This window comes from Podarcis pityusensis, assembly GCF_964106645.2.
Source record: "Podarcis pityusensis genome assembly, chromosome: 1".
Classification (NCBI taxonomy): Eukaryota; Metazoa; Chordata; class Lepidosauria; order Squamata; family Lacertidae; genus Podarcis; species Podarcis pityusensis.
In genome coordinates this window covers 44244633-44269097 of record NC_138028.1, presented here as the reverse complement: position 1 = coordinate 44269097, position 24465 = coordinate 44244633, and the positions used below count along the sequence as shown (strand labels likewise).

The 24465-nt window shown below is 45.8% G+C and overlaps 1 protein-coding gene across 5 annotated transcripts in view; it reads right to left on the bottom strand.

Annotated features, from left to right (window-relative positions):
• The window catches only part of MAPKBP1 (mitogen-activated protein kinase binding protein 1), a 122611-nt gene that overhangs the window by 4621 nt on the left and 93525 nt on the right, over positions 1 to 24465 (bottom strand). For 2 of the 5 annotated variants that reach the window (XM_080996345.1, XM_080996346.1), the window contains 10 exons: positions 14509 to 14657; positions 13824 to 13873; positions 12223 to 12459; positions 11619 to 11788; positions 10017 to 10153; positions 8693 to 8872; positions 8051 to 8126; positions 6594 to 6895; positions 4690 to 5754; positions 1229 to 1317 (listed from right to left, as the gene is read on the bottom strand). In XM_080996345.1, coding sequence (XP_080852471.1) covers positions 1229 to 1317; positions 4690 to 5754; positions 6594 to 6895; positions 8051 to 8126; positions 8693 to 8872; positions 10017 to 10153; positions 11619 to 11788; positions 12223 to 12459; positions 13824 to 13873; positions 14509 to 14657 — 2455 coding nt within the window. The remainder of the gene's footprint in view (positions 1 to 1228; positions 1318 to 4689; positions 5755 to 6593; positions 6896 to 8050; positions 8127 to 8692; positions 8873 to 10016; positions 10154 to 11618; positions 11789 to 12222; positions 12460 to 13823; positions 13874 to 14508; positions 14658 to 24465) is intronic. The other 3 variants (XM_080996348.1, XM_080996347.1, XM_080996349.1) reach the window with 3 other exon arrangements.

Sequence of the window (24465 nt, the reverse complement as noted above, 5' to 3'; positions counted from 1 at the left end):
CCTAACTTCAATCTCGGTAATCCTTCCTCTTTCTTGTATGGGAAAGTACCTGGGAGATGCATGGACTTCTCACTTCAAGCAGCAGCGACCACAGTCATATCAGCTACTCCTCACACCTGACCCATCGCCCCTCCTTTTCTTCTTCCCATTCCACCTACTCTCCCACAAAAAACTAAAAATATCAACACAAAACTTTCAGCCTTTCAAGTACATTCTCCAATCCATCTCAAGCACTGAAAATTACTAAACATGTTGTCTGCTTGTTTCTCCATTAGATTTATATCCTACACTTCCTACCTGGGCAGCAAACACCAAAGTGATAAAAGGTGTGATAAAACAAAACATGTTAAATACATATTTAACTGCAATCACATGCCCTCCCAGCAGATAATTTCAGGGCTGCCAGGAACCTTCTAGGCATCAAGCACCTGGGTAAATGATTTTATATTTCCCCTGAATGTTAAAAATGAGGGAGGCAGAGACACCTCACCCGAGAGGGCATTCCACAAATGAGGAACCACTACTGAGAAGGCCCTACCATGTTGAATTAATGCTGTGCAGCAAGTGAGTCTGAATTATCATATATTTGTGTATGAAGTGTGCAAAAGGTCTTGTGCCTCATAGGGATTCTCATACATGCATGAGAATACCTTCTTGTCTGGCAACCCCAATCAAAATCAATTTAAAACAGTAACATTCAATCATCATCATCATCACGCTTTTGCAGACTCAGCAATTGAAAGCCAACCATTGAAAGCTCTGTCTCTCTGTAACATCTGAACTGGGAATGGCCATGCTGGGTCAGCATCTCACTTAAGTTTTGGGCTGAGTTTAAACCCTGGCCAGACAAAGGTTCTGCAGGTGTACAATGGGTTGTTTTTACTTATCAGATTTTCTACAGAAATGAAAATATGGATTAAAATGTATAAAGGGCTGGGGGGCGGGGCCTGGCATTTTGGCAACAGTTTTGTGTAACCACTGCAAAAAACACCCATGTGCATGAGAAACACTATTCTACAATAAACTCCCATCTGGAAGCATTCCTTGCCACAGAATGGTGATCCACACAACTACTCAAAGGGCTTGTAAGTACACAGGTATCTGCTCCAGAACAAAAATTTAGAGGACCTTTGCTTGCAGTCTTAACCATATGTTTCCAATTAGTCTAAGATAATCACATATAAGTATTAAGATCCAAGTAACCAGCTGGAATGAAAGTGTGACTTACCATATGGTATAGATGGATGGCCTTGCGCATACTGTCTTGGAGCTCAGACACAACGTGCTTGCATTGCTCAATGCTGACTGAAGAGCCTCCTGTTGGGGGGGGGGGCGGAGAGACAGAATACAAAGGCGCTAAGTAGGACACAAGTACCATTCCAGCCCTGCCCACTGTCCTGAGACGGTGGGAAACCCTGCAGAGAATCTAGCCATTTCATACATTGGCCTTCCCCATCCATCTCAATAATTCTTTAAATCCTTGCATAAGACTGTTCATTCTATACTATGCACTTACATGAATAGAGAGCAACTTCTCTCATAGAAGAAGTTGTTAAGCCTTTGAAGGGAGCCGGTCTTAATGGTGCTGTGGCCTGCATTGCTGCACCTAGGAAGAGGGCATTCTCTATAGCTGCACCTGAATATCTCTTCCCCCAAAGATATAATGAGCATTTCAGTGGCACATTTTCTCTGGCTGTTAAAAACATGCACTGTGAGAAATTAGCTTCATAGTTTTAAAGTTCCTGTGAAGCCAAAGCAGCAATCCCAAAGGGAGGCTGCTCACTGCACCATTCACTCTGCTGTTGACCTAGCGTCCTTCCAAATAATCCTCCAATGGTAACAGGAATTTCTGCCACAACTCTGCATCATATGTGATTGAATCATTCAAACCATTCCGTATTTAGAGATACAGATTATTTCCTGCCATCATGAGAGGCTGCACATCGCGTTTCTGCTGCCAACCATCGCTCCAGACTTGCCTCTTTCCAATCAGGAGGCCGATCCCAAGCATGATACAAGCAGGAAACACACGGTAGATTCCTCTGAGGACGGAAATACTTACTCTCCAAAATTAAACTGAAGTGCAAGTGTAAAAGTCTACCTCCAAATTTAATTAAGAAAGCAGCGTGCCAGTGTTATTAGAAGTCTGAGAAATACTTGCCTAAACAAAGAACTTAACTATACATTAGGAAACATAATTCAAACAGGCAACAAAGAAGCATATTTCTTTTATAAGCATTCTAAGGGTGAGAAACAACATGGGGTAGAGGGATGATTGAGGGAAGCACATTTCAGCAGTACATTGCTATCCTGCCCTTATTTAAAAGGCAGGCAACTTTGTCTGCTTGGTTGCCAACTCATTAACCAAGCAAGGTCGGACATCTGAAGGCATGTAGTGAGACAAAGATGATAGACATAGAAGTGGGACACACATACACAGGCATGATTCGACCTTTATTCTGTCCTCCCACATCATAACTCACATGAGAGCCACTTAAAAATCCTCCTAGTAAATAACAAGTTAAAACAAAAGGTCTGTGGGTTTCTGAATTGGGGGGTGGGGGAAACACACAAGGAGAGGGGTTGGTTCATTAAAGGTTAATGGTGCCAGCTAACGCCTCAGATCCACATGGTCTTCATCTTCTTGTTAATTTACAGTGTGAATACATTGTCTTCCATTATCTTGTCTATTACTCTTGCTAAATCAGATCACGAATTGTTCTCTTCTTATTGTCTGCGGATTTCTCCCATTGATTATTATGCATTTATATTCTGTTGAAATCAAAGAATGCCAACATGTGTGCACAAACACACACAGGCAAGTTGGTAAAATTATTTAAATAGATGAATGAGAGCTATAAAACTTCTGAAGCCGTGAGAATGAACCTTCAGACATGAATTTCATATGGCTGTTTTATGTAACCATACTTCAAATCCCACAGCATTTTCCTCCATAGATCTCAACGTACTGTTATCAGTGAGAAGTATGTGCACATCCAGCAGATGGGAAAAGACTGAGAGCAGATGTTTAGGTAACTTTGTACCAAAGTTACATGCAAGTTAATAGCAGAACAGAATATTAGAACTCAGTTTCCCATCCATCCCTCCTATTGCCCAGAGCCCTGTGTTTTATTCATCTGGTTGCAGCACTTTTTATATTAGTCACAATACAAATTTTATGGAATTGCACAGCATTAACTGCACAGCCTGACACAGGAAAAACAGTCACTCAGGTGGACTTATTAAATGCTGCTTTATGTTGATGATACTCTATGGGAAGGGGTTTGGGGTTGTTTTTTACACTGAGCTTACATTTATCTTCTTTAGGGATGTTGTGGTGTTTTATTAATTACATGTTGCCTTTTATGATGTCTTGTAGATTTATTGGTTGTTAGCTGCCTTCATTGCCCAGAGATGACAGAATATTAACGAAAATCAAACTTCTTTTTAACACACTCTAGTGAGCGTCTCTCTCTTCATGTTTCACACCTTACCCATTTGCAGGGGTGTGTCAGTAAAGAAACATGCTACATCTTAGGAAAACATTAATTGCCTCTTCCTGTTAAAGTGATTCTATTTCAGGTGATCTTCGATATAGGTAAAGGTAAAGGGACCCCTGACCATTAGGTCCAGTCGTGGCCGACTCTGGGGTTGCGGCGCTCATCTCACTTTAGTGGCCGAGGGAGCTGGGGTGCAGCTTCTGGGTCATGTGGCTAGTATGACTAAGCCGCTTCTGGCGAACCAGAGCAGCGTACGGAAACGCCGTTTACCTTCCCGCTGGAGCAGTACCTATTTATCTACTTGCACTTTGACGTGCTTTCGAACTGCTAGGTGGGCAGGAGCAGGGACCGAGCAACGAGAGCTCACCCTGTCACGGGGATTCGAACCGCCGACCTTCTGATTGGCAAGTCCTAGGCTCTGTGGTTTAACCCACAGCACCACCCACGTCCCCGATCTTCAATATAAACCAAGTCAAAAAACATTCGGAGTGGCTTGTGGTACATGACCATGCATTGTATGGCATATAACCATCAAATGCAACTGAGAAAAGGCCTGTGCTGCTGTTAGCTAACTAACCAAACATGCTGCAGGCACATCTTTCCAAGAGAGAACTGGACTCCAAAACTTCACTCTGGAGCAGCTTGGAAAACCTGAGAACAGTGGGAATTTACTTCCACAAGCTCCAGACATGGTTTTCCCCACACCTCAGCAGCAATGGCTGCACATTTAAAATAAGCAAGGGTACCTTGAATAAAACTTGCCATTTTTAACTCAACTAATATATTCACATAGGATATTAAGGGTAGCAAAGCAACTACACATTGGCTAGCTTTGTTTGCCAGCCATGTTCTCTATATATAATAAATGAGTTCCTTCTCTCATTAGTGTCAGTCCAGGATTTCCCTTTTTACAAGTGACCACAGGAAGACACTGTTGGCAGTGATCAATGGAAGATTATGAAATAAATGATAAATAACCTTACCACTGAAAGTCAGGCAAAGGTTTTCCTTCACCCAGTGTACAGCTTTACTTTAAAACTATATATTCACTCTTGTGCTAGTCCTACGAAGTGGATCGTCGCTTGAGCCACAACATTTGCTAGAGCTAACACAGAACACAAGACAAACTGGAAGCAGAAACTGAGGACAGAAAAGAAAAAAAAATGAATGCCAGATTGAAATGTCTCACCATTGAAAGGATGGCTTATGGAACGAGACAGGTGCAGACAGGACGAGACAGGCCAGAAGCTGGACGTAAAGAAATGTGATGGAAGTGTGAAGCGATTCACAAAGACAGGAGACAGAAGGGGGAGGAAGATTAGAGATGGGTATCCGTGCACACCTGAGTCCTCTGCCAGGGCTGCCACAGTTGTGGGAGACCTTGGCCTGCTTGGTTCACGTGAGCAAAGCTCAAGCTGATTCTCCGGCACACAACCAGTGCTGTCAATTATCTCTTTGCATCTCAGTGGTCTGTATTCTGGAGATTTTGGGTGCAGACCATCTGAAAACTCTTTCAGTTTGGGGTTAGTAGCCCCCGGTTCAAGCTGGACTTGGACTTGGGTCCTCAACAACGTACGGTTCTCTTTTAGAGTCTCTGTAAAGGGACCTGCTGGGCTACTTTTACCAAGGCCTAGTGGCACAGCTGCTTGGTTTTCCAGCTTGGAGGCCCATCCTTCAGGAAACGAGTGCTTCTTTATACCAGTGCCAGCAGGTGACTGGGGAGATTCCAGCAGTGGTTTTGATTTGGCAGTCGGTGAGAAAGAAGCCAAAGTCGGTCTGTCAGGCAGAGATTTGGGGATGTCAAGGATCAAATGGGCTCGGTTGGAAGCTAGCTTGCTGTGAAAGGATTTGGGTGATGAAGAACTTGTAGCTTGCTGAAGAGGAGGTTTCACGAGGCCATTCTCCTTCACAAGCAGCTTGTTCTTCTCAGTGTCCCCTAAAGGATTCAACTGTGTCTTCTCTGGTACTTGAGGGCTGACCTTCACCTCAGCCAGGTGTTCTGCAGAGTCGCCAAGGCATAGATTCTCTCCCACAGATACGCTGCGGGACATCTTGGCCATGAAGCTAGTGGTGGGGCTCATGTAGGACTTTGGTTTTGCAGCTTTGCTGTCTTTGGCTTGCAGAGAGCTGGAGCCATCTGTCTTCAATAGAGTTGCAGACAGAACCCGACAGCTATTGGACCTTGGATCTTTCTCACCTACCATTAGGGTCTGAGGACGCTGCCTAGCAGAAGGCATCCCTCCTGGAACCTTATCTGTGGAAATGGAAGAAATAAGTGCACAAAACTGGTCTGGAGACAATCAAAATAGCTCCAGCTTTTTAATGTCATTACTATTTCATTTCAGCTCCTGGATGAAGCACTAGACAAAACAACTATGTTCAGGGAATCATGTTGAGCAACTGCCCCGTGTTCCAGACACCCTGTTGTCTCAATTTCTGACTCAATATGTGACCAGAGATAGCACTGCATGTACTGTTTTAACCTTTGCTCTGTGTGATGGGGATTATTGCAAACGCCACCTCGTATTTGCAAAAAAATGTGTTTGCTTTACAGCAAAAAGCAGTCAGAGGGCTACGAACGATGGCTTGGGAATCATAGGAGTATTAATAAAAGTAGGTGTGGAATGCTTCTTTGATTGATGCAGAGCATCACACAAAGTAAAAGGAGCCCCAGTTATACATGCAAAACCACACTAAGGCTGTAAGTGGGAGAGTTTCACTAGGAGTGTTATCTGCACAAGCTGCACTAAAATAAACAGTGATTCCATGACTTTCGCTTGAGTTCCCGTAAAGGAATTTCCAGGTGAACTGCTCCTAGTATCTCTAACACCTTTAAACAATTTGTGCTTTCCAGAGGAAGCAGGTTAAGTCCTCCTCTTGCCGTCACCAGTGACAGCAATTCTTTCTGCGTTTCTCCAGCTCAGGTCACCCGCAAGGCATAGAGGAGGTACCTGTGGTGTTGACAGGGACTATCTCCCCCGCCCGGCTCCAAAGCTGGTAGATAATTGGCTCTCATCTCCAATGCTGGGCAGATTTCTATTTTGGAGGCCTTTTGCTTTTAACGATTTCCACAATACCCAGCCACTTCCTTACCATTATGAACAAGGTCATGAACTGACTGGGATTTCCTCATCACCACTGCCCCATCACTATCGGGGAAAGGCCCAGGTGGTCTTCCAGGACCCCTGTTGATCTCTAACGCAGGTTTCCTCTTTCTCTGCATATAGAGTGATCTAAATGAATTAACATCGTTTTGGAAGATGCCATTCTCCAGGGCCATGTTCTGGTGGTCAAGCCCATTTTTCAGCAGTTCAGCAGAAACTTGCTTCTGAAAGTCAGGCAACTCAGCGGGCTTCCGATCCAATACCAGATTTGATGAAGAAAGTGACAGTCGCCTATAGAGACAAAGACAGGGCAGGATATATAAAATCACAATACCATCCCCATTTGAAATAAAAATAAAACAGTGCTATGTAGCTAATTTGGGGCTGTGGTTCCTGCATTTAAGGGGGTTGGACTAGATGACCCTAGGGGTCCCTTCCAACCCTACACTTCTATGATTCTACATGGCAGCAAGACAAGCTCTTACTGCCAAAATCCTCATACAAACACATTTTCCCCTTGGATGTATGGTGAACATAGACTAATCATAGACAAGACTACTATATAGGAGGGTTAAGTGAAAGGGGGGAAACGGAGAGGTTTCAGCAAGGGAAGATAAGCCATAGTTATAATCAGGGTTAAGGTTTCTCAGCTCAGCATGCTACTGGATTCAGGCCCTCACTTTAGTCCACTTAAACTCTCTAGAGAAAGACCTGTACTCATGGGATATCTGTGCCTGCTTTTCCGTCTCCTCTTCTACCTGAAAAGCAGGATGTTAGCACTAACCTAAAGGCCTCAGCATACAGTTGTAGGCAATCAGAGTAGACTGCTCTTCTGTTTGCTGCTTTAGCAAAAAACCAGAACCATGTGCTCAGTAAACCCTAACATTCATAGACGCCCTTTTCTAATACACAAGATCACAATTTCCAACCCCCATCAGATTTAACAGGTTTCCTGAAATAATTTTGTAAAAAAACTAATGCAGTGTCTGGAGCTTAGTCAGCAAAACAAGGGGTTTGCTAATGGAAGAAAACCAGATTAAAGCTCATTGGTAAAGCAAGACTGAATAAGATTTTTTCACTGTCCAAGCTGAATGAAATGCAAAATCATTTTATAGCGCATAAATGGTGAAGAGTAAACCACATGGCAAAATTTAGTTCTTATATCAGCTAAAATGGATTCATCGACACAGCTGTGAAGTTCACAGGAAGACTGAAGAAAGAGAAGCAAAGACAGCCACCATGATTGAACATTGGGGTACTTGGGCCTTTCCAAATCACCCTCCCAAAACAGACGCAGTCTTTTTATAGAAAAAGACCTGGCTCTTCAGAAGAGCAAGCCTTTTTTGCTAAGGTGCACCAGGAGCAGAAAGTTAAAGAGATGAGGCTGTCATGCCTGAGCCAAAGCAAGGCCGGACTATCCAGCAGTAAGGAAAACTGTGACTGTACCTGAGAGCAGGAGACTGGGACAGAAAGCGAGAAGAAATACTGTTTTCCGTTCTCTCCAGGGTCCTACATGATCCACCTACGAATTAAAAAGGGGGAAATGTACACAAATTAGGAGGTTTTCATTGTACAGTTTTGTTGCTGTAGACTGCTTTGATACATGTTTTTCTGACATAATAGCATATACATATTTTATGAATGAATGAATTGCAATGGACTCTAGTCCATCAAAGCTTATGCCACAATCAACTGGTTAGTCTTTAAGGTGCCAGATACTCTTGTTCTTACAATTCTACGCTTCATCACAACGTTTAACTTTGCAAAGTCTACCACTAGGGGCCACTGCATTTCTACTCAATTCCCAGCACAAACAGATGAGTCAAGTCAGTACTGTATTACTTTGCCCATAGGTCAGCAAAAAAGAGGAAGCTGCCATTTTGACAAGGCTCCATTCATTGTGCCACCAAACTTGCAGGAGGTCTACAGGTATTATTTTCTCTATTCTACCAATGACATTTGCTTCCACAGTTGTCACAGGAGAGTCACAACAGGTGGGGACACTGATAGTCTAAAGTAGATTTAGTAGGAATACATTTGGGAGAATCACAAAAAGGTCAAGAGTTGCCACTGGTTTTGAAAATGTACCCTTTTCACCGTTACTGGCCAGGGTCTCAAAATGCTGCTTGAGGAACTTCTCCTGATCTGGAGTCCTGGGGACATCTCCTTCCAACACACCAGTGCTGACATCCTCCTCATCCTCTTCTCCCACCTGTTCATCCAGATCGGACGTACCATCCACACTAAGAGGTTCTGTACTCTCAGAATCTAAAGTGGAGAACATGACACAAACATAACTTGCACAATAATGTAGATTGCAGGGAGAGGGTTCAGGTTTGTGGTTGGCCCTGAACTTGGAGCATTTTATTCCTATGTAGGAATGGTGGGAGTTCAGGAAAGTAGAACAGGGAAAAGGTGGCCTTTCCTGATTCCTGAGAAATTCTTGTTTAATACAGAGAGGGGGGATTTATTTATTTTTAACACCCCACTGTTTATTTAACCCTGAATTCTGCATGCCACCCTTCTCTTGGGTACTTACAATAAGTTGTTAGCTGCTTGAACAAGTCAGTCTCCTCTCCCACAACCCTCCCCAGTAGTCAATCCATACGAGAACCTCAAACTTAAACTGGCCCACCAGGTCTCCTCATTCAGTTTGGCCCAAACCACACCCACCTGTGTCCATCAAATGACATCAGATATTAGACAGATAAAGCTGCAATGCCAAATTCGAAAGGAAGAGTCAGCAGTGCACTCTAAGCATGCTCTCAATTCTTCCATTCCAGCAGCTGCTTCCATTTGGTGCCTTTTTCTGTGGCTCTGCCCACTGCGCTTGCTGTTTGGCATTGAGGAAGGAAAGCTCCCTTTGCCCATTTGGGAATGTGGTTGAGAGTTTTTTGTGTGAATGGTGTTGTTTAGCTCTAAATGTTTTTTGGGGGGTGGGTGGGGTTCCTGAGAGAAAGGGGCAAATCCTGGTTTGGGATTTCGCATATACATATTTTGGGGGTGGGGTGGGGAAAGAAACTTAGGAGATGGTTGTTTGCAGCAGTGGCCATGCACCAGCTGCAAGTTGTAGCTCTGGTCCAGGAGAGCCTCTGTATATCAGTTCCCCCAGTAGGGCAAACCTGGAGGTACCACAGAAGAAAGATATTCAGTCACCCACTAAGGTGCAATGAGAATATCAGAGAAAGTCAAATGTCTGCCAGTATTTCAAACAAGTATCAGAAGCATGCAAGACCTTTTCATCTGAAATGCTTTCTGGTGGCCAAGATTAAGCTGGCCTGGTGTGGTACTTGTTTTGGTTTTATATATTTCATTTTAACTCCTTCTTGTCCCTGCTAACTGTAGGTAGCATCTTGCTGATGTTTTCAGAATGGGGGTGGGGCACAAGTCCAAATAGTTAAAAATATCTCACCTTCATTAGGGCTCGAGAGGCGGCTGCTGCTGTAATCCACGGAGCAGGCACTGTCAGGGCTGTGTTTATCTGGGCACCCGTTGCTGTGGTAGCCTCTACCTAGTTTCCCATGGGGAAGTGCTTTTACCTGGAACTCGCTGAGAGAGAGGGGAAGAATCAAGTGTGAGAACCAGCATTGACAACTTTTAAACTATTACACTCTTAAAGCACACCTGTGCTACTAGCTTCCCACCATTGCGAAAAATAAGTTTTGTAAAGCCTAACCTTTTCACCATTTATGCACAATTATTTTGCACTTCATAGAGCTTGGACAGTGACATTTTGACTTTCCCCTTCCATTTCCATTATATTCCCTCTCTCTCTCTCTCTCTCTCTCTCTCTCTCTCTCTCTCTCTCTCGTATTTTCCTCATCAACTAAAAGACACTCAAGAGCCACATCCACAGAAAAATTGAGGCCTAAGCTACCATCTGTGTCTATGCCATATGTGAAAATCCTTACGGATAACCAAGCCAATGAGAGGAAAAACCAGTTTGCATATGGCATTTTAAGAGACTCCGCACATCACCATGACAACAGTTCTCGGTCCTAACTCCAGCAGTGTATGTTTAGCTTAACGCAGCTTCTCTTAGCTCTGTGGCTGAAAGAAAAGGCTTTCTGTTTATGGAATACTTGGGAGTTCTTTTATGTTTAAATCCTCCTAGTCACTGCGATTGAACTCAAGCATGAAGGTCACTAATGCTGAGAATATTATTTACACTAACTGCACCGCAGCTTGCAAGTTGTGTGAGTGCCGTGTCCATCAGGCTTCCAAACGCTGCCCAGAATGACCTCCCCCCACTGCCTGACAGCTCCAAGAGTCCACAATCTGCTCTGTTTAAATCTTAGAACCATAACATTAGAAACATAAAGCAGAAGTGGCGGGGTGGGGGGTGAGGTGAGGTGGGAAGAGCACTAATAGTCAGCCTTTTTATATATATAAAAAAGCACCCTTCAGAGTATAACAGCTTGTGGAGGCACATCCACAGCCCACAATCGTAACACTGTACGTTGGAAGCCGAGGAAATGAAACAGCTACAGAGGGAAGGGAGAGTTAAATGTTATAATTAAGGGAGAGATCGCTGGAAGCAGGCCGAAGTCTCTCCAGTTTCTTCCAATATTTTTATTATACCGCATGACTCCTCCAAGTCATGTTAGTGGCATCTCCAAACAACCACTGTTTTAGTTGTTTCAAGAACAAGCTCGGGCATTCTCTTACTAAATTCAAAACCAGGCAAGCGTGAAAGAAGAGGATGGAGAGCAGGAGAGGACAAGAAACTCACAAGACAGTCATCCAAGGAGAAATCTGGCAGCAGTAGTTCATATGTATGACTTGCTCACAAGCAAAGATTATGTTAACGGGCCTCATCTCATTGCGGCCTGCATGCTACAGTCAGGCCAACTTTTATAAAACCCACCAGTAACTTTGGAATGTGGTGGACAGCATGGTGCCTCACCCAGATCATCAAATCATTATTATTATTTTTCCTTTGGGGAAGGGGGGGCGGGCATACAACCTCAATTCGCTAAAAGCAAGGCGCAAAAAAGGAATTTATTTTTTTTACCTGCTAACATCTGCAGGGTGAATCTCATCTTGTTCGGGGTAGATGACACATTCCTCGCTCTCCGAAGGTTCCAGTTCCTGGGGGAAAATCCCCCCTTCACAGGACACAAGGCGAATAACTTGGGGTCGAACACAAGGCTGGTTTTCCTGAGGAGCTGCAGAGCCTCCAGCCTAGAATATCAATGCAGAAACAAAGCTAGTTTAGCTTTGGTAAAGCAACATGCAGAAAAACTGCAGTTAACATGGCCACTTCAGAAAGGCATGAGCCAACTCATTAGCCATATCCACCTGCCTGCCAGTCAGGCTACTGATTCTGTTCTAAGGAGCAAAGAAGCAGAATATCTTTTATTCATGGTTTTTATATTCCTACAATTCCCAGCAAACATTGGTCTGGCAGCTGATTGGTCTCGATGGCTGCTCCATCTAAAGCCCAGAGCAGGATCCAATGCACTAACCCACAATGCACTGCTTTACTACCCATATAATATTATCATATTATAGTATCCCCTGGTCAGAATTCAAAAAGGTCAGAGACCTCGTTGCAGAATGCCATCCCTCCCATGTGGCAGTTTCTCATCTCTTGCATTAAGAAGGGAAGCTCTTACATTATTGACACACAGAGGGAGATCAGGACGCTCTTCTTGGTCATCCCCATTGCTGACCTGGGAAAGAGAATCTCGGCTGGCAGAGCGGGAGGCGGAGAAAGACTCCAGCTGCCGCAAGTCAAGCATGGATTTAACCGTCATCTCTAGGCTGCCTGTGGGTTGCGACCAACGACCACGCTGCCGAGGCGCCTTGCTCATGGTGGCCTCCGAACACTGAATCATTGCCATCTCTTTTGCCTAAAGGAAAATGAAGTAACTTGTAAAAAGCAATGCCAAAGGAGCAGGACTTAATTGTTAATGAATCTGCTCAGAGGAGCAGAATGCCACAGAGTTATCATAGCAAAAAAAAAAGTAGATGAAAAGGCAAGGCCAAAATAAGATCTCTTAAAAAGGACAGTCAGAACAAAATCAGAGAGATAAGGCAACAAGAAAGGACGTGTCCTCACTATATTGTTGTGCAGTTATTTAAACATTACACATATTTTCAGCAGTATCTAGTTTCACCCACCAGTGCAAAACCTTGGGATATCTGAAAGACCTTGGATTTCAATAGAACAGACAACTGCTGCTTGATTGGTCCTAGGCAGCTTCTCCCTGTTTTTCCTAGAAAAGCACAGGCACCACAGTGCTCAGGCACCCCTCCATCCACGCAAGACTCCTGGTCAATTTTAAAAAATTATGTTTTATCTGTTTTGCCTGATTTAGGGGCAGAGTTATGCACATCACCAATTTTCTGCTATCAAATGGACACTTTGCGATGCTTGTGATAGCTGTAGATTTCCAAATGTGTCCCTGTCTCCAAAAAGGGTTTGGCCGAGCACAATGACCTCTGATTAGCTGAGGAGATAGGGTGCTCCTACTGCACTTTTGAGTAAAATATTTAATTGGTGTCAGAGGAGTAAGAGTTTAGCTTGATATAAACTAGGCGGGGGGGGGGAGAGGGATGGGCATCTTATACCATTTCTGATGGCATTAAGCCTCAAGGGGCACTGGTTGCATTCACATGTCATGACAAATCATAATTATTGGTTTGCAGATAACAAGTCAGTTGTGTTCACTTTGGTTCTCCCTGCTAGCACGCAGGATGTAAGCTCTGCTACCTGCATAGCTGACAAGCTGATGAACAAGCTTGTCTTGAAATAGGTGGCAAGGTGGTATTACCAATTCAGACATGATCCATTCCATTTTGGGAACACATTCCTATTTGAAGCATCCGTGGCACTCTCAGAATATATGCCTCTCAATGCCAACCAGCTTTCTAAGAATAAATGACATCTTCTCAGCAGTCCTCAGCCTGTTTAAGGAGATCTGCAGTGGAGAGCCTAACACAACAAAGAGGTACATCTTGTACCTAGCAGGTAACAACCTCCACACAGTGGGTGTACTGGAGAAGCTGAAGCTGCTAGATATACTGGTAATTGAATCTGTGTATGCCTGGGCATTTAGAAATTGGCAGGCTATGGAAAAGGCGTGGTGTGAAGACTACATCAATGTATCATGCATCTTAGGGCAGGCTGACTCTGTGAATATCCATCTGCTCTTCAGCTGTTGTTCTTACATTTCAGAGGTGTTGGGTTTTTTTTAATGTATTGAAAACTCACCCTCCTCATTTCCCAGTGGGAAAAGCTTCTTGAAAGAGAAAGATCTGGATCTAGGAGGAGAAAAATACACAAGTCAACAAAGCTGATTTTCTTCCCACCATCACAAAGCTCTTTCACACACAATCTGTGTGCAACATCTTTGATTAAACAAAGATAAATCACAACAGAACCCATTTCTTTTTAAGCCCTATGAATATACGCATGCACATATCACTCGTTTTAGTAGGTTAATGAAGTAGTAATCTGCTTAGAATTCTTATGATTCCCTAGTGGAAATAACAGCACCAACTTCCCGTCTCAGCTTTGTCAGCTGTTGGCACAGATATACATTCAGTTGGACAATCTCATATAGCCATTGTCCTAGATTTCGTGCCGGGTTCATTCTGAGTCATTTTCTGCCATATTCTCTCTACATGAATTACTCCAGGGCCACAACTGTTTGGAGAAATACTCTGTAAGAATTGGAAACGCACGCTGGCACAATTGTGAGGAATGGTTGCCAAGTGTGCTTGTGCACTGCTGGTACACAGTACTTTCTCCTTGCAAGGACCATGAGGGCTGTGTGAAGAAAACAGCAAGGAACTGTGCAAGCCCAGCTGTCAGCTTCTCTCCTGGTTCTTTCTTTATTCCCTATCTTTGGGTTAAACTTCCTTCCAGAATACCATATGCTCCTCTTCCCATATACCTGAATCCCTTTCAGTGTTGCCATTAGTCTGCACTTGGAAGGACTGCAGCCCATGTAGCTCATCTTCCTCATTCCCTTCATCTTCACCATCTTTGTCACTGTCCGATGACAGCACTGGCGCAGATGAGAGGACAGAGACCGACTCGTGCCTAGAAAGGCAGAATGAAGAGAAGCATTGGCATAAGGTATACGGTGAGCATCAACATTATTTATTCAAAACACTCTTGTGCACAGCTCCAGAACGCCACCATTAAGCCACAGCAACTTTAAATGGGAGGGATGAAGATGGAAATTAGATGTAAGTCTTTCTGACTTCCAGAAAACTTACCTTAAAAGTGCTACTGGTCCACAGATATGGTGAAAGCATATTAAACAGGCTAGAAACACACATCACCACAAATCCTTAACATAGCACTCTGAGGCACCATTAAGCAATTTTCAAGTCCCATCGGTTTTAGTGGGAGAGTTGCGTGCACATATAAATCTCTCCCACTAATAATCTAAGGCACTTGAAAGTTATTTATTTGTGCCTTTAGATGTTTCTTCTCATCCTTTCGTGATTTAATTTTATAAAGCACAATATGAATTTTGTTGTGCTGCACAGAGGCAAATTTGATCCCTGCAGGGAAAGGAAGGAAGGTCAAAGAATGCAGTTATGAGAAAAGACAGTTGGCAATGTAAGACCAGCGCACCATAACTCAGTGTTATGTTGCACTGCTACACAATAAAAGAGTGCTTAGAATACCTGGGATGGATCCTTAATCAAAATGGATAAGGCAGGCATTCCTGGTATGAGCTCTGAGCATAAACCTTCCCCAGAGAGACTCACATTTTCCCCTTTCAGGCAAAGCAAGAACTGAACCAAAGCAGCCAAAACTGCCCATTTCCAAGAAATGTCACATTTAAACCCATTGACATCACACCTGTTCCATGACTCTGCACAAGGAAAGCCATGATTGCCATTAGCAACTGCTATGAGTGCTGCGGGTAGGTGTTTCGAGCTAGGCATTATTCTGGAGACAAAAATAACTTAATCTACCAAATACAGGGCAGCCTGGAGAGGGAATAACTTTCCCTGCAATGTGCAAATTGCCAGCAGTACAGAAATAGGGCTAAGGGGCACCAACTTCCTTTCTGCAAATAGAGAATCCTTATTTTTCAAATTAGTCCACTCTTAAAACACTGTCCTGAGTCATCTAGAATGACTGCAGGGGGTGGGGGTGGCTTGCTGAGCCTGCCTTTGAGCAGATGGCCTGTTCCAATTGCCTTTGGTCTCCCTCAGTGCTGCACTTCCAAAATATGTTAGGGATTGGGTGTGATGGGACGATGAGCTGCTTGTGTGTAAAATCCTAGTCCCTCAGAGTTTGGTCAAGTTTGCAAACCTCTGTCTGTAACGGAGCCCCTTAAACATGGCTCCGTCAGTCGCTGGCAGATTCCGACAGTGGTTGCTTTCGGAATCGCTTCCAACATAAAAGCTCCTTAACGGAAACACGTCTTCTGGACTCTCTGCGTGACAGTTTCCGGCGAGGAGTGGGTGTCCCTACAGGAGGTCCTGAAACCTCCCCACTGTTTTCGCTGGAAGTGTCTCTGAGCCATCCCTCCAGCTCCCTTTCCCTCAGCCCAGCTCCTCTCCCCCTACTGGTTCCCTCTTCAGCTGCTGAGTCTCTCCCAACCTGTGTGAGCCCTTTCACTTCCCTTCCTTCCGATGGCAGTTCCCTGACATCCACCTCCCCTCCAGGGCCCCCTTCATCCCCTCTCGCCCCCTCCTCTACGGGCGGTGAGGAGGCAAAACCCCGGAATGAACTTCCTTCATCTTCCGATGTCCCGAACACTTCTCTCCACCTGTTGCGGTTCCTGGTCTCGAAGTACTCCTCCTCCTCAGAGTCCATCTCCCCTTCCCCTTCCGATTCCGAGAATCCTTCCAACTCCTCCTCCTCATCGGTGGTCCCAAAGTATTCCCTCCGGAACCTCTCCACAGGCTGAGGTTTCCTTGGGAACCTTTGATGGAACGTTTCTATCAATACCTCGTCATTGATATCTTCTGCCATTACCCAAGTGTTTTCTGACTCCGGTTCTCCTTCCCACGCTACCAAATACTCCACCTGATCCCCCTTCCATCTGGCGTCGAGGATTTCTGCCACATGGCTGCTGCATTCCCTTTCTTCTATGACCGGTCCCCGAGTGGCCATCCCTTCTCGTCCCCCCTCATACGGTGACAGTAACGACCTGTGAAATACTGGGTGCAGTTTCATGTGGTTGGGTAACCGGAGCCTGAAAGCCACTGGGTTGACCTGTTGAATGACCTCAAAGGGACCCAATCTCCTGGGTCTTAATTTCTTACAACCTCCTTTGAACGGCAACCCTTGGGTTGACAGCCACACCCTATCTCCCACCCTTATGGTTTCACCTTCCCTTCGGTTCTTGTCTGCCTGCCTCTTGTATTCTTCCTTCGCCCTTTCTAAGTTGAGTTGGAGCTGACGATGGATTGCTTCCATTTCTTCTACAAAATGCTCGGCTGCCGGGACACCCCATCTCTCCCCTTCTCCCCCTGGGAAAGCCCTGGGATGACACCCATAATTAGCCAAGAAGGGGCTCATCCCTGTGGACACATTCTCGGCATTGTTGTAGGCAAATTCCGCCAGCGCCAACTTTTCTACCCAGTCATTCTCTCTGTCATTGACATAACACCTCAGGTATTGCTGGAGGACCCCGTTTGCTCTTTCCGCCTGCCCGTTGGTTTCAGGGTGCCGGGCAGTCGAAAAGTTGACCTCCACCTGCAGTAAGCTCATGAGCTTCCTCCAGAACCTGGAAGTAAATTGTTTTCCTCGGTCTGAGACCACCCTCAATGGCACCCCGTGCAACCTAAAAATGTGTTCTACAAATAACTTCGCTGTCTCTTCCGCCGTGACTGCATGCGAGCAGGCTACAAAGTGGCACATCTTTGTTAGTAGGTCTACCACCACCATGATGGCTGTTTTCCCCTTGGACTTCGGCAGATCAGTCATAAAATCTATCGACACTGCCTCCCAAGGTCGTTCTGGGGTTGGTAAGGGTTCTAATAGCCCCGCCGGTGCCCGCCTCTCCCCTTTGGCTCGCTGGCATTGCTCACACCCTCTTACATACTCCCGTACATCTTCCCTCACCTTAGGCCACCAAAATTCCCTGGTGACCAACCACATGGTTTTGTGTTGTCCAAAATGCCCCGCCGTGGGGCTGTCGTGCAACTGCTTGAGTACCCTCCCCCTTAAGTCTCCTTCAGGGATATACAGTGCCCCTTTGTAATACAAAGCTCCATTTCTTTCCTCGAAACCCCCTGGTTCCTCTCCCTCACCCCTAAGACCTCTGAGCTTATTCTGGGCGTATTCATCATTCTCTGTTTCCTCTACCAGTTCTCTTTGTCCCACCAATGCCGCCCCACACACCCAGCGGTCCTCTGGAATGACATGTCTCTCTTCGGGTGCTCCCTCCCCCTCCAAATATTCAGGTTTGCGTGAGAGAGCGTCCGCCCTAATGTTCTCTGGGCCTGGCACGTAACAAATCTCAAAGTTAAATTTGGAGAACTCCTGGGCCCATCTCACTTGCCGTTGGTTGAGCACTCGTGCCGTCCTCCAATACTCTAGGTTCTTGTGGTCAGTGCACACTTGCAGCTTATGTTGTGCGCCAATTAGCAGGTGCCTCCATCTCCGGAACGCCTCATGAATGGCTAGTAGTTCTCGGTCATACACCGTGTAGTTCCTCTCGGATTTGTTCAGCTTTCGCGAAAAAAAGGCACACGGTCTCCACTCTGACTCCTCCTTCCCTGGCTGCAGAAGCACCGCCCCAATCGCTCTGTCTGATGCGTCAGTTTCCACTCTCATCGGTTTTTGTAAATCCACATGCAGGAGTTGTTGTTCCGAGGCGAAGGCCCTTTTTAGTTCCTCAAATGCTCGCTCCGCCTCCTCAGTCCAAACGAACTTCTTCTTACTGCTGAGACAGTCCGTAATGGGCGCCGTCAGGTGGGCAAAGTTTCGGATGAACTTACGATAGAAGTTCCCAAATCCTAGGAACCTCTGCACATCCTTCCTTGTTTTGGGTGTTTTCCATTCCAGCACCGCCTGGACCTTGCCGGGATCCATGGCCAATCCCTTGTCTGACAGGCGATACCCCAGGAATTCCACCTCCTTGGTATGAAACTGACACTTCTCCAGTTTCACCCACAGCTGGTTGGCTTGCAGCCTGCTCAACACTTCTCTGACGTCTCTCACATGCTGCTCCTCATTCTCAGAATACACCAACACGTCGTCTAAGAAGGCCACACAATTCTTGTAAAGCAAAGGCCCCAGGACGTGGTTCATAAACGATTGAAAGCACGCGGAGCCTCCTTGTAGGCCGAAGGGCATAACTAAATATTCAAATGCCCCCAAAGGGGTGAACATGGTGGTTTTCCATTCATCCCCCTTCCTTATTCGTATCAGGTTGTACGCTCCCCTTAGGTCCAGTTTAGTAAAAATCTTTCCCTTCCTGACCCTTGTCAAAATGTCGTCAATCCTGGGCATAGGGAAAGCCACTGGTTCTGACACTGCATTTAAGGCCCTGAAGTCACACACAAGCCTCGGCTTGTTCGTGTTTTTTTTATCCACAAAAAACACTGGGCTGCCCCCCACCGCCCTGGACTCTCTGATGAACCCTCTCTTCAGGTTCTTGTCAATGAACTCTCTTAGCTCCTGCATCTCTCTGTCTGACATGGCGTACAGCTTGCCTGCAGGGAGCTGTGCCCCAGGGAGTAAATTGATTTGACAGTCAAAGGGTCTATGCGGGGGTAATTGGTCAGCTTCCCTTTCGCTGAAGACGTCGCGGAGATCTGCGTATTGTCGTGGTACCTTCACGTTCTCCGTTACTTCAGTCCCTGCTAGGGTGGCTTGGGCCCCTGCCAAACCCTTTCCCTCTTTGCAGTGTTCTAAGCAATGTGCTGAACCAAAAGAAACCACTCTCTGATGCCAGCCCACCAGCGGATCATGTAACGCTAGCCAGCTCATCCCCAATATAATGGGAGCTCCTCCCAAGGTGGCCACATTAAACGCTATCAGTTCGGTGTGCCTTGCCACCTTCATTATCATTGGGACGGTCTGCAAGCTGACTTCTCCTCCCAACAGCTCCCTGCCATCGATCGTGGTCACCTGCAGGGGGTTGCTTAAAGGGATCGTCTGTATCTGGTGTTCAGCTGCAAACTCTTTGCTCATGAAATTGCAGGAGCTGCCTGAGTCCAACAGCGCCTTTATCTTTAGAGGGTGTCCGTTTGGCAGCTCTAGCGCCACTTCTATCACTAGGGCGGGTTTAGGAGGTTCTGGCGTGGGCACTTTCACTGCTCTTTGGCCTGGCTGCTGTGCCCCGACGGTGGCAGCCAGGCGTTGGCTTTTACTTGCTTCGGTATTTCTTCCTCTCTTCCCTCCACAGCTCCTACCATCCCTTGCCATTCCTTCCTCTGGGGGCAGACTCTGGCAAAGTGACCTGGCTGTTGGCAGAGATAGCATTTCCGGGCGCCTTTTCCCTCCTTCTTTCCCCCCTCACTGGGCTTTGAAACTGCGCGCGCGCGCGCTGTTCCGATTTCCATCGGCTCTGCCGGCGGGAAAGTTGGCTCTGGAATGTCTGGAATGCGGAACTCCTTCCAACGTTCCCCCTTCCCTTCCCGCCTCTCCAATGCTCTCGCCTCCTGGCGCGCTCCTATGGTCAGCGCTGATTTGGTCAGCTGGTCCATAGACTCCGCCCTGGGCGCCCGGGAAAGTTCGTCTTTCACAGCCGAAGAAAGCCCTTCTTCAAAGAGCATTTGAATGGGTTCCGCCGATAGATCCCACCCCAATTTATGGATCAACATGGTGAACTCGGTCCAGTACTCACGGACAGATCGGCTCCCCTGTTTGCAAGCCATTAACTGTCTGCGGACCACTCCCTGTTCAATATCGCTGGAAAACATCAGATCCATGGCGCGAAAGAACTTCATTGTGTCCTTTAGGACGTCACTATTCGCTGCCATCAGGGGTCTAACCCAGTCTCTCGCCCCCTTTTCAAGATGCCCAATCACGAAAGCCACTCGTGATTCCTCGTCAGGGAATTCATCAAACTGCAGATTGAGGGCATATTGCATCTCTGTCCGAAAGCCATGATAGTCTTTGGGCTCCCCCCCAAACTTCTGCACCAATCCTGGTACCTTTCTGACGAGCTGGGTGTCTTTCCCCTTTTTGTCTGCATCCTGAGCCCTCCTCTCCTCAAGCCTCGCCGTCTGCAGCGCTAGCTGGACCTCCAACACCCGGTACCTTTCTTCCAGGCTTGGACCCGCTCCAGCTCCTGCTTCTCCGGTTCCGGCTGGGTTGCTCATGATGCCTTCTCCTGCACAAGCTGCTCACGAAGACTGTCGGAATGCTGTGATGGGACGATGAGCTGCTTGTGTGTAAAATCCTAGTCCCTCAGAGTTTGGTCAAGTTTGCAAACCTCTGTCTGTAACGGAGCCCCTTAAACATGGCTCCGTCAGTCGCTGGCAGATTCCGACAGTGGTTGCTTTCGGAATCGCTTCCAACATAAAAGCTCCTTAACGGAAACACGTCTTCTGGACTCTCTGCGTGACAGTTTCCGGCGAGGAGTGGGTGTCCCTACAGGAGGTCCTGAAACCTCCCCACTGTTTTCGCTGGAAGTGTCTCTGAGCCATCCCTCCAGCTCCCTTTCCCTCAGCCCAGCTCCTCTCCCCCTACTGGTTCCCTCTTCAGCTGCTGAGTCTCTCCCAACCTGTGTGAGCCCTTTCACTTCCCTTCCTTCCGATGGCAGTTCCCTGACATTGGGGATAAGGTGTCATCCATGCTCTGATGACATCACACTCCATCAATCCATTCCATCTGAATAAGCAAAAGCAGAGCAGGTGTTACACCAGTGCCAAGAGACAGTAATGGGCTGGTCGAGTGTCAATAGTCAGAAATCCCTGACAATCTACCGTATTTTTTGCACCATAACACTCACTTTTTTCCTCCTAGAAAGTAAGGGGAAATGTCTGTGCGTGTTATGGAGGAAATGCCTACGGGTGGCATGCCTACGGATCTTCCTCCTCTAAAAACTACGTGCGTGTTATGGTCGGGTGCGTGTTATAGAGCGAAAAATACGGTACTATGAACCACCCACTCAAGACTTCAACTGCCCCAGATCTAAAAACATCCAGAATAGTTTGCTGGATCAGGCCAATGGTCCATATAGTTCAGCAGCCTGTTCTCCCAGTGGACAACCAGAAGCCCACAGGCATCAAGCAAGATCTGAGCACAATAACACCTTTTCCTGTTATTTCCAGCACAGGAGCTGCAGAGGCAGAGCATAGCCATCATGGCTAGTAGCTGTCAATAGCTCGCTCCTCTATGAATTTCTCTCTCCACCCCCCAAAGCTTTTAAAGAGGATTAGACAAATGATCTATGGAGGAAAGGCAGAGATCATGGCTGTCGGTGGTGAAAGGGAGTATGCATCCACCTATCTGGGGCTGTGGTGATCTCTTTCAAATGGCAGCAACCCCTGAGAGCAGGAAAATACCAGCAGTAGTAAGCAATACAGGCAAGGCTTTTATAAAGTGCTTTGGGTACAGGCCTGTGCTTGAAAAGGAGTGAGGAAAACAACGGCAGGCCATGCCTTGAAGGAGCTGCCTCCATGCAGGCATTAGGTGTGCTTCCACATGCATCAACTGCAATAACATTTCCACAGTTGTTGCTGGTTGCATGTGCATCACCGATATGACTGGAGAATTTTCCATAAAAGAGGGGGGGAAACTTATAAACATAGGGTGTAACTTGTTTTCTTAGGCACTAAGAATGCTAGCTTATTTTTTAAAGCTTTTTTAGATGGCATGCGTATGTATATTTAAAGAAATTAAATGGCATGCCTTGTTACAATGATATTTATCCTCTTTATCCAGGCTATGGTCAGCACTGCGTTGATTCAGTGCCATGCGCTACTCAATGTGTATCGGTTTGCTTTACCACTTCCACCAAATAATCCCACCAACTCAGTTCTTCCACCTGTCAGGTGGGCATCATTGCCGTTCTAAGAGAATGAGGGCAGTGTCCGTGGTGAGTTCCGGCCCCTCTTTTTCTAGAAAAGTAGCACTGAGTACAAGTGATCTACCTTCAGCACAGAAGTGCTCATCAAAGCCAACTTTAATTCTCTCTTGACATGTACACTTCATCCAAAATCACCAGGAAAAAAGAAGAGAAAACTATAACCATGATCTTAGTTCATAAAAGCCTTTAAGCTTCACAGCTTATGTTTAGATAATATTAAATCTTGTTGAGAGGGTGAGGGAAGCTTTCAGAAGAATAACTGGACAAGGGAGGGGAACAACAACAAGAAAGCAAAATGTGTTTTTAAACTGTATAAATCAACCTGTGGTCCTCCACATGTTGTTGAACTACATTTCCCATCATCCCTGACCATAGGCCGTGCTGGGAGTTGGGGAGTCCAACAACATCTGGAGGGCTATACATTCCCTACCCCTGGTATAAACATTGGCCTGAAAATCTTCTCCCACTCCTCTCTACAAGTAAAACAACAACAAAACAGCATTATTTGCCCGCAGGTCCCAGGGCAGGCTGAAACAATTTAAAATTAAAATTAAAAACAGTTATAACAGAGTACAGTAACAAAAAATCATCATCAGGAAAAAAGGAATCCAGCATAAAAATCCCTGTCCTTAGAATCTGAAACTTGAATAAAACATAAACAAAAGAATTTTTTTAAGATGTACCACAAATTAATTCATTATTATGTAAATAGATGCAGGGATCCATGTGAGTCTCAGTGACTATCAGATGCGCATTCCATCACAGTGGGACATATATCAGGAACGCAGTCTTCCAAAAAACCAAAACAACCACCATGGCTGAGAAAATGTGCAGTGGGCTCCCATCTTCTCTCCTCCTCACACTCCCCCCACCCCGCTGTATTTCATTCTCTCATTTTCTTAGTATGCTCTAACTATAGTTTGCTGCAACATCCAAATTTGTAACCACAATTAGTGCCACTTCCAAAGTATGGTTTGCAATCAACTTCAGTCCAAACCAGGCTTGGAGGGAAAGTACTGTCCATAATTTTCTGAGTCATGGCAAACCATGATTTGAAATACATTGGAAGCAGAGGAGGGAGAACATGTGGCCAATGGCACATTCCTAAACCTGTGCTTTGTAAGGACAGGTCCATATTATATCTGCTAAGAGGACAGAGAACATGACATTTCAAACTGAAGCATTTCCAGTCTCCCACTTGCCACATCAGCAGAACATAATTCTCAGAACATTCCACAAGGTTTATGCTCATTCATTTTGTGGTGTTCTCAGTAACACTACCAAAGGCACTAGCTGGCTTCCAAATGCATCTTACATCCATCACCTCCTTTCTTATACCAAGTTTAAACAATGGAACTAGAAAGGTGAGCTAAAAATATCACAGAGCAATTAAAAGATTTCTGCAGAACTTTTCCCTAGCTACACACGAACCAACATCCTTACAAACATCAAGCAGCAACAAAATCGATGTAACCTCAATCCAATCTAAAATAAATGAATACCCATTTTAAAAAAAGTTTCTTACACAACTTCCCCAGCTTTTAAGCTCCTTACAGTGAAGCTTACATCCTTCCGACATTCATCAAGCAGTGCTCCTCAGGTCTCTCTACTCATATCCAACAACTAGGGCCAGTGCAGGAAACAATCCTTTTAAATGCTGACCAGACAGACAGCACCCAGCTTAATCAAAGAGGTCACCAAACGTGTTTTCCAACAAGCGGCAGGGCTTGGTATGTGGCAGACTCAACCTTTCCCAGCAAGAGCATGTGACAAGCAAGCTTTATAATATTGACTGAAACCGGCAGTGCCTGACACACAGGCTGCCCCTCAAAAAAGGCAAAGGCTGTGTGTGCAGCTGCTGGAATGGCAAAGAGTTTGCTATAAAAAGAACAC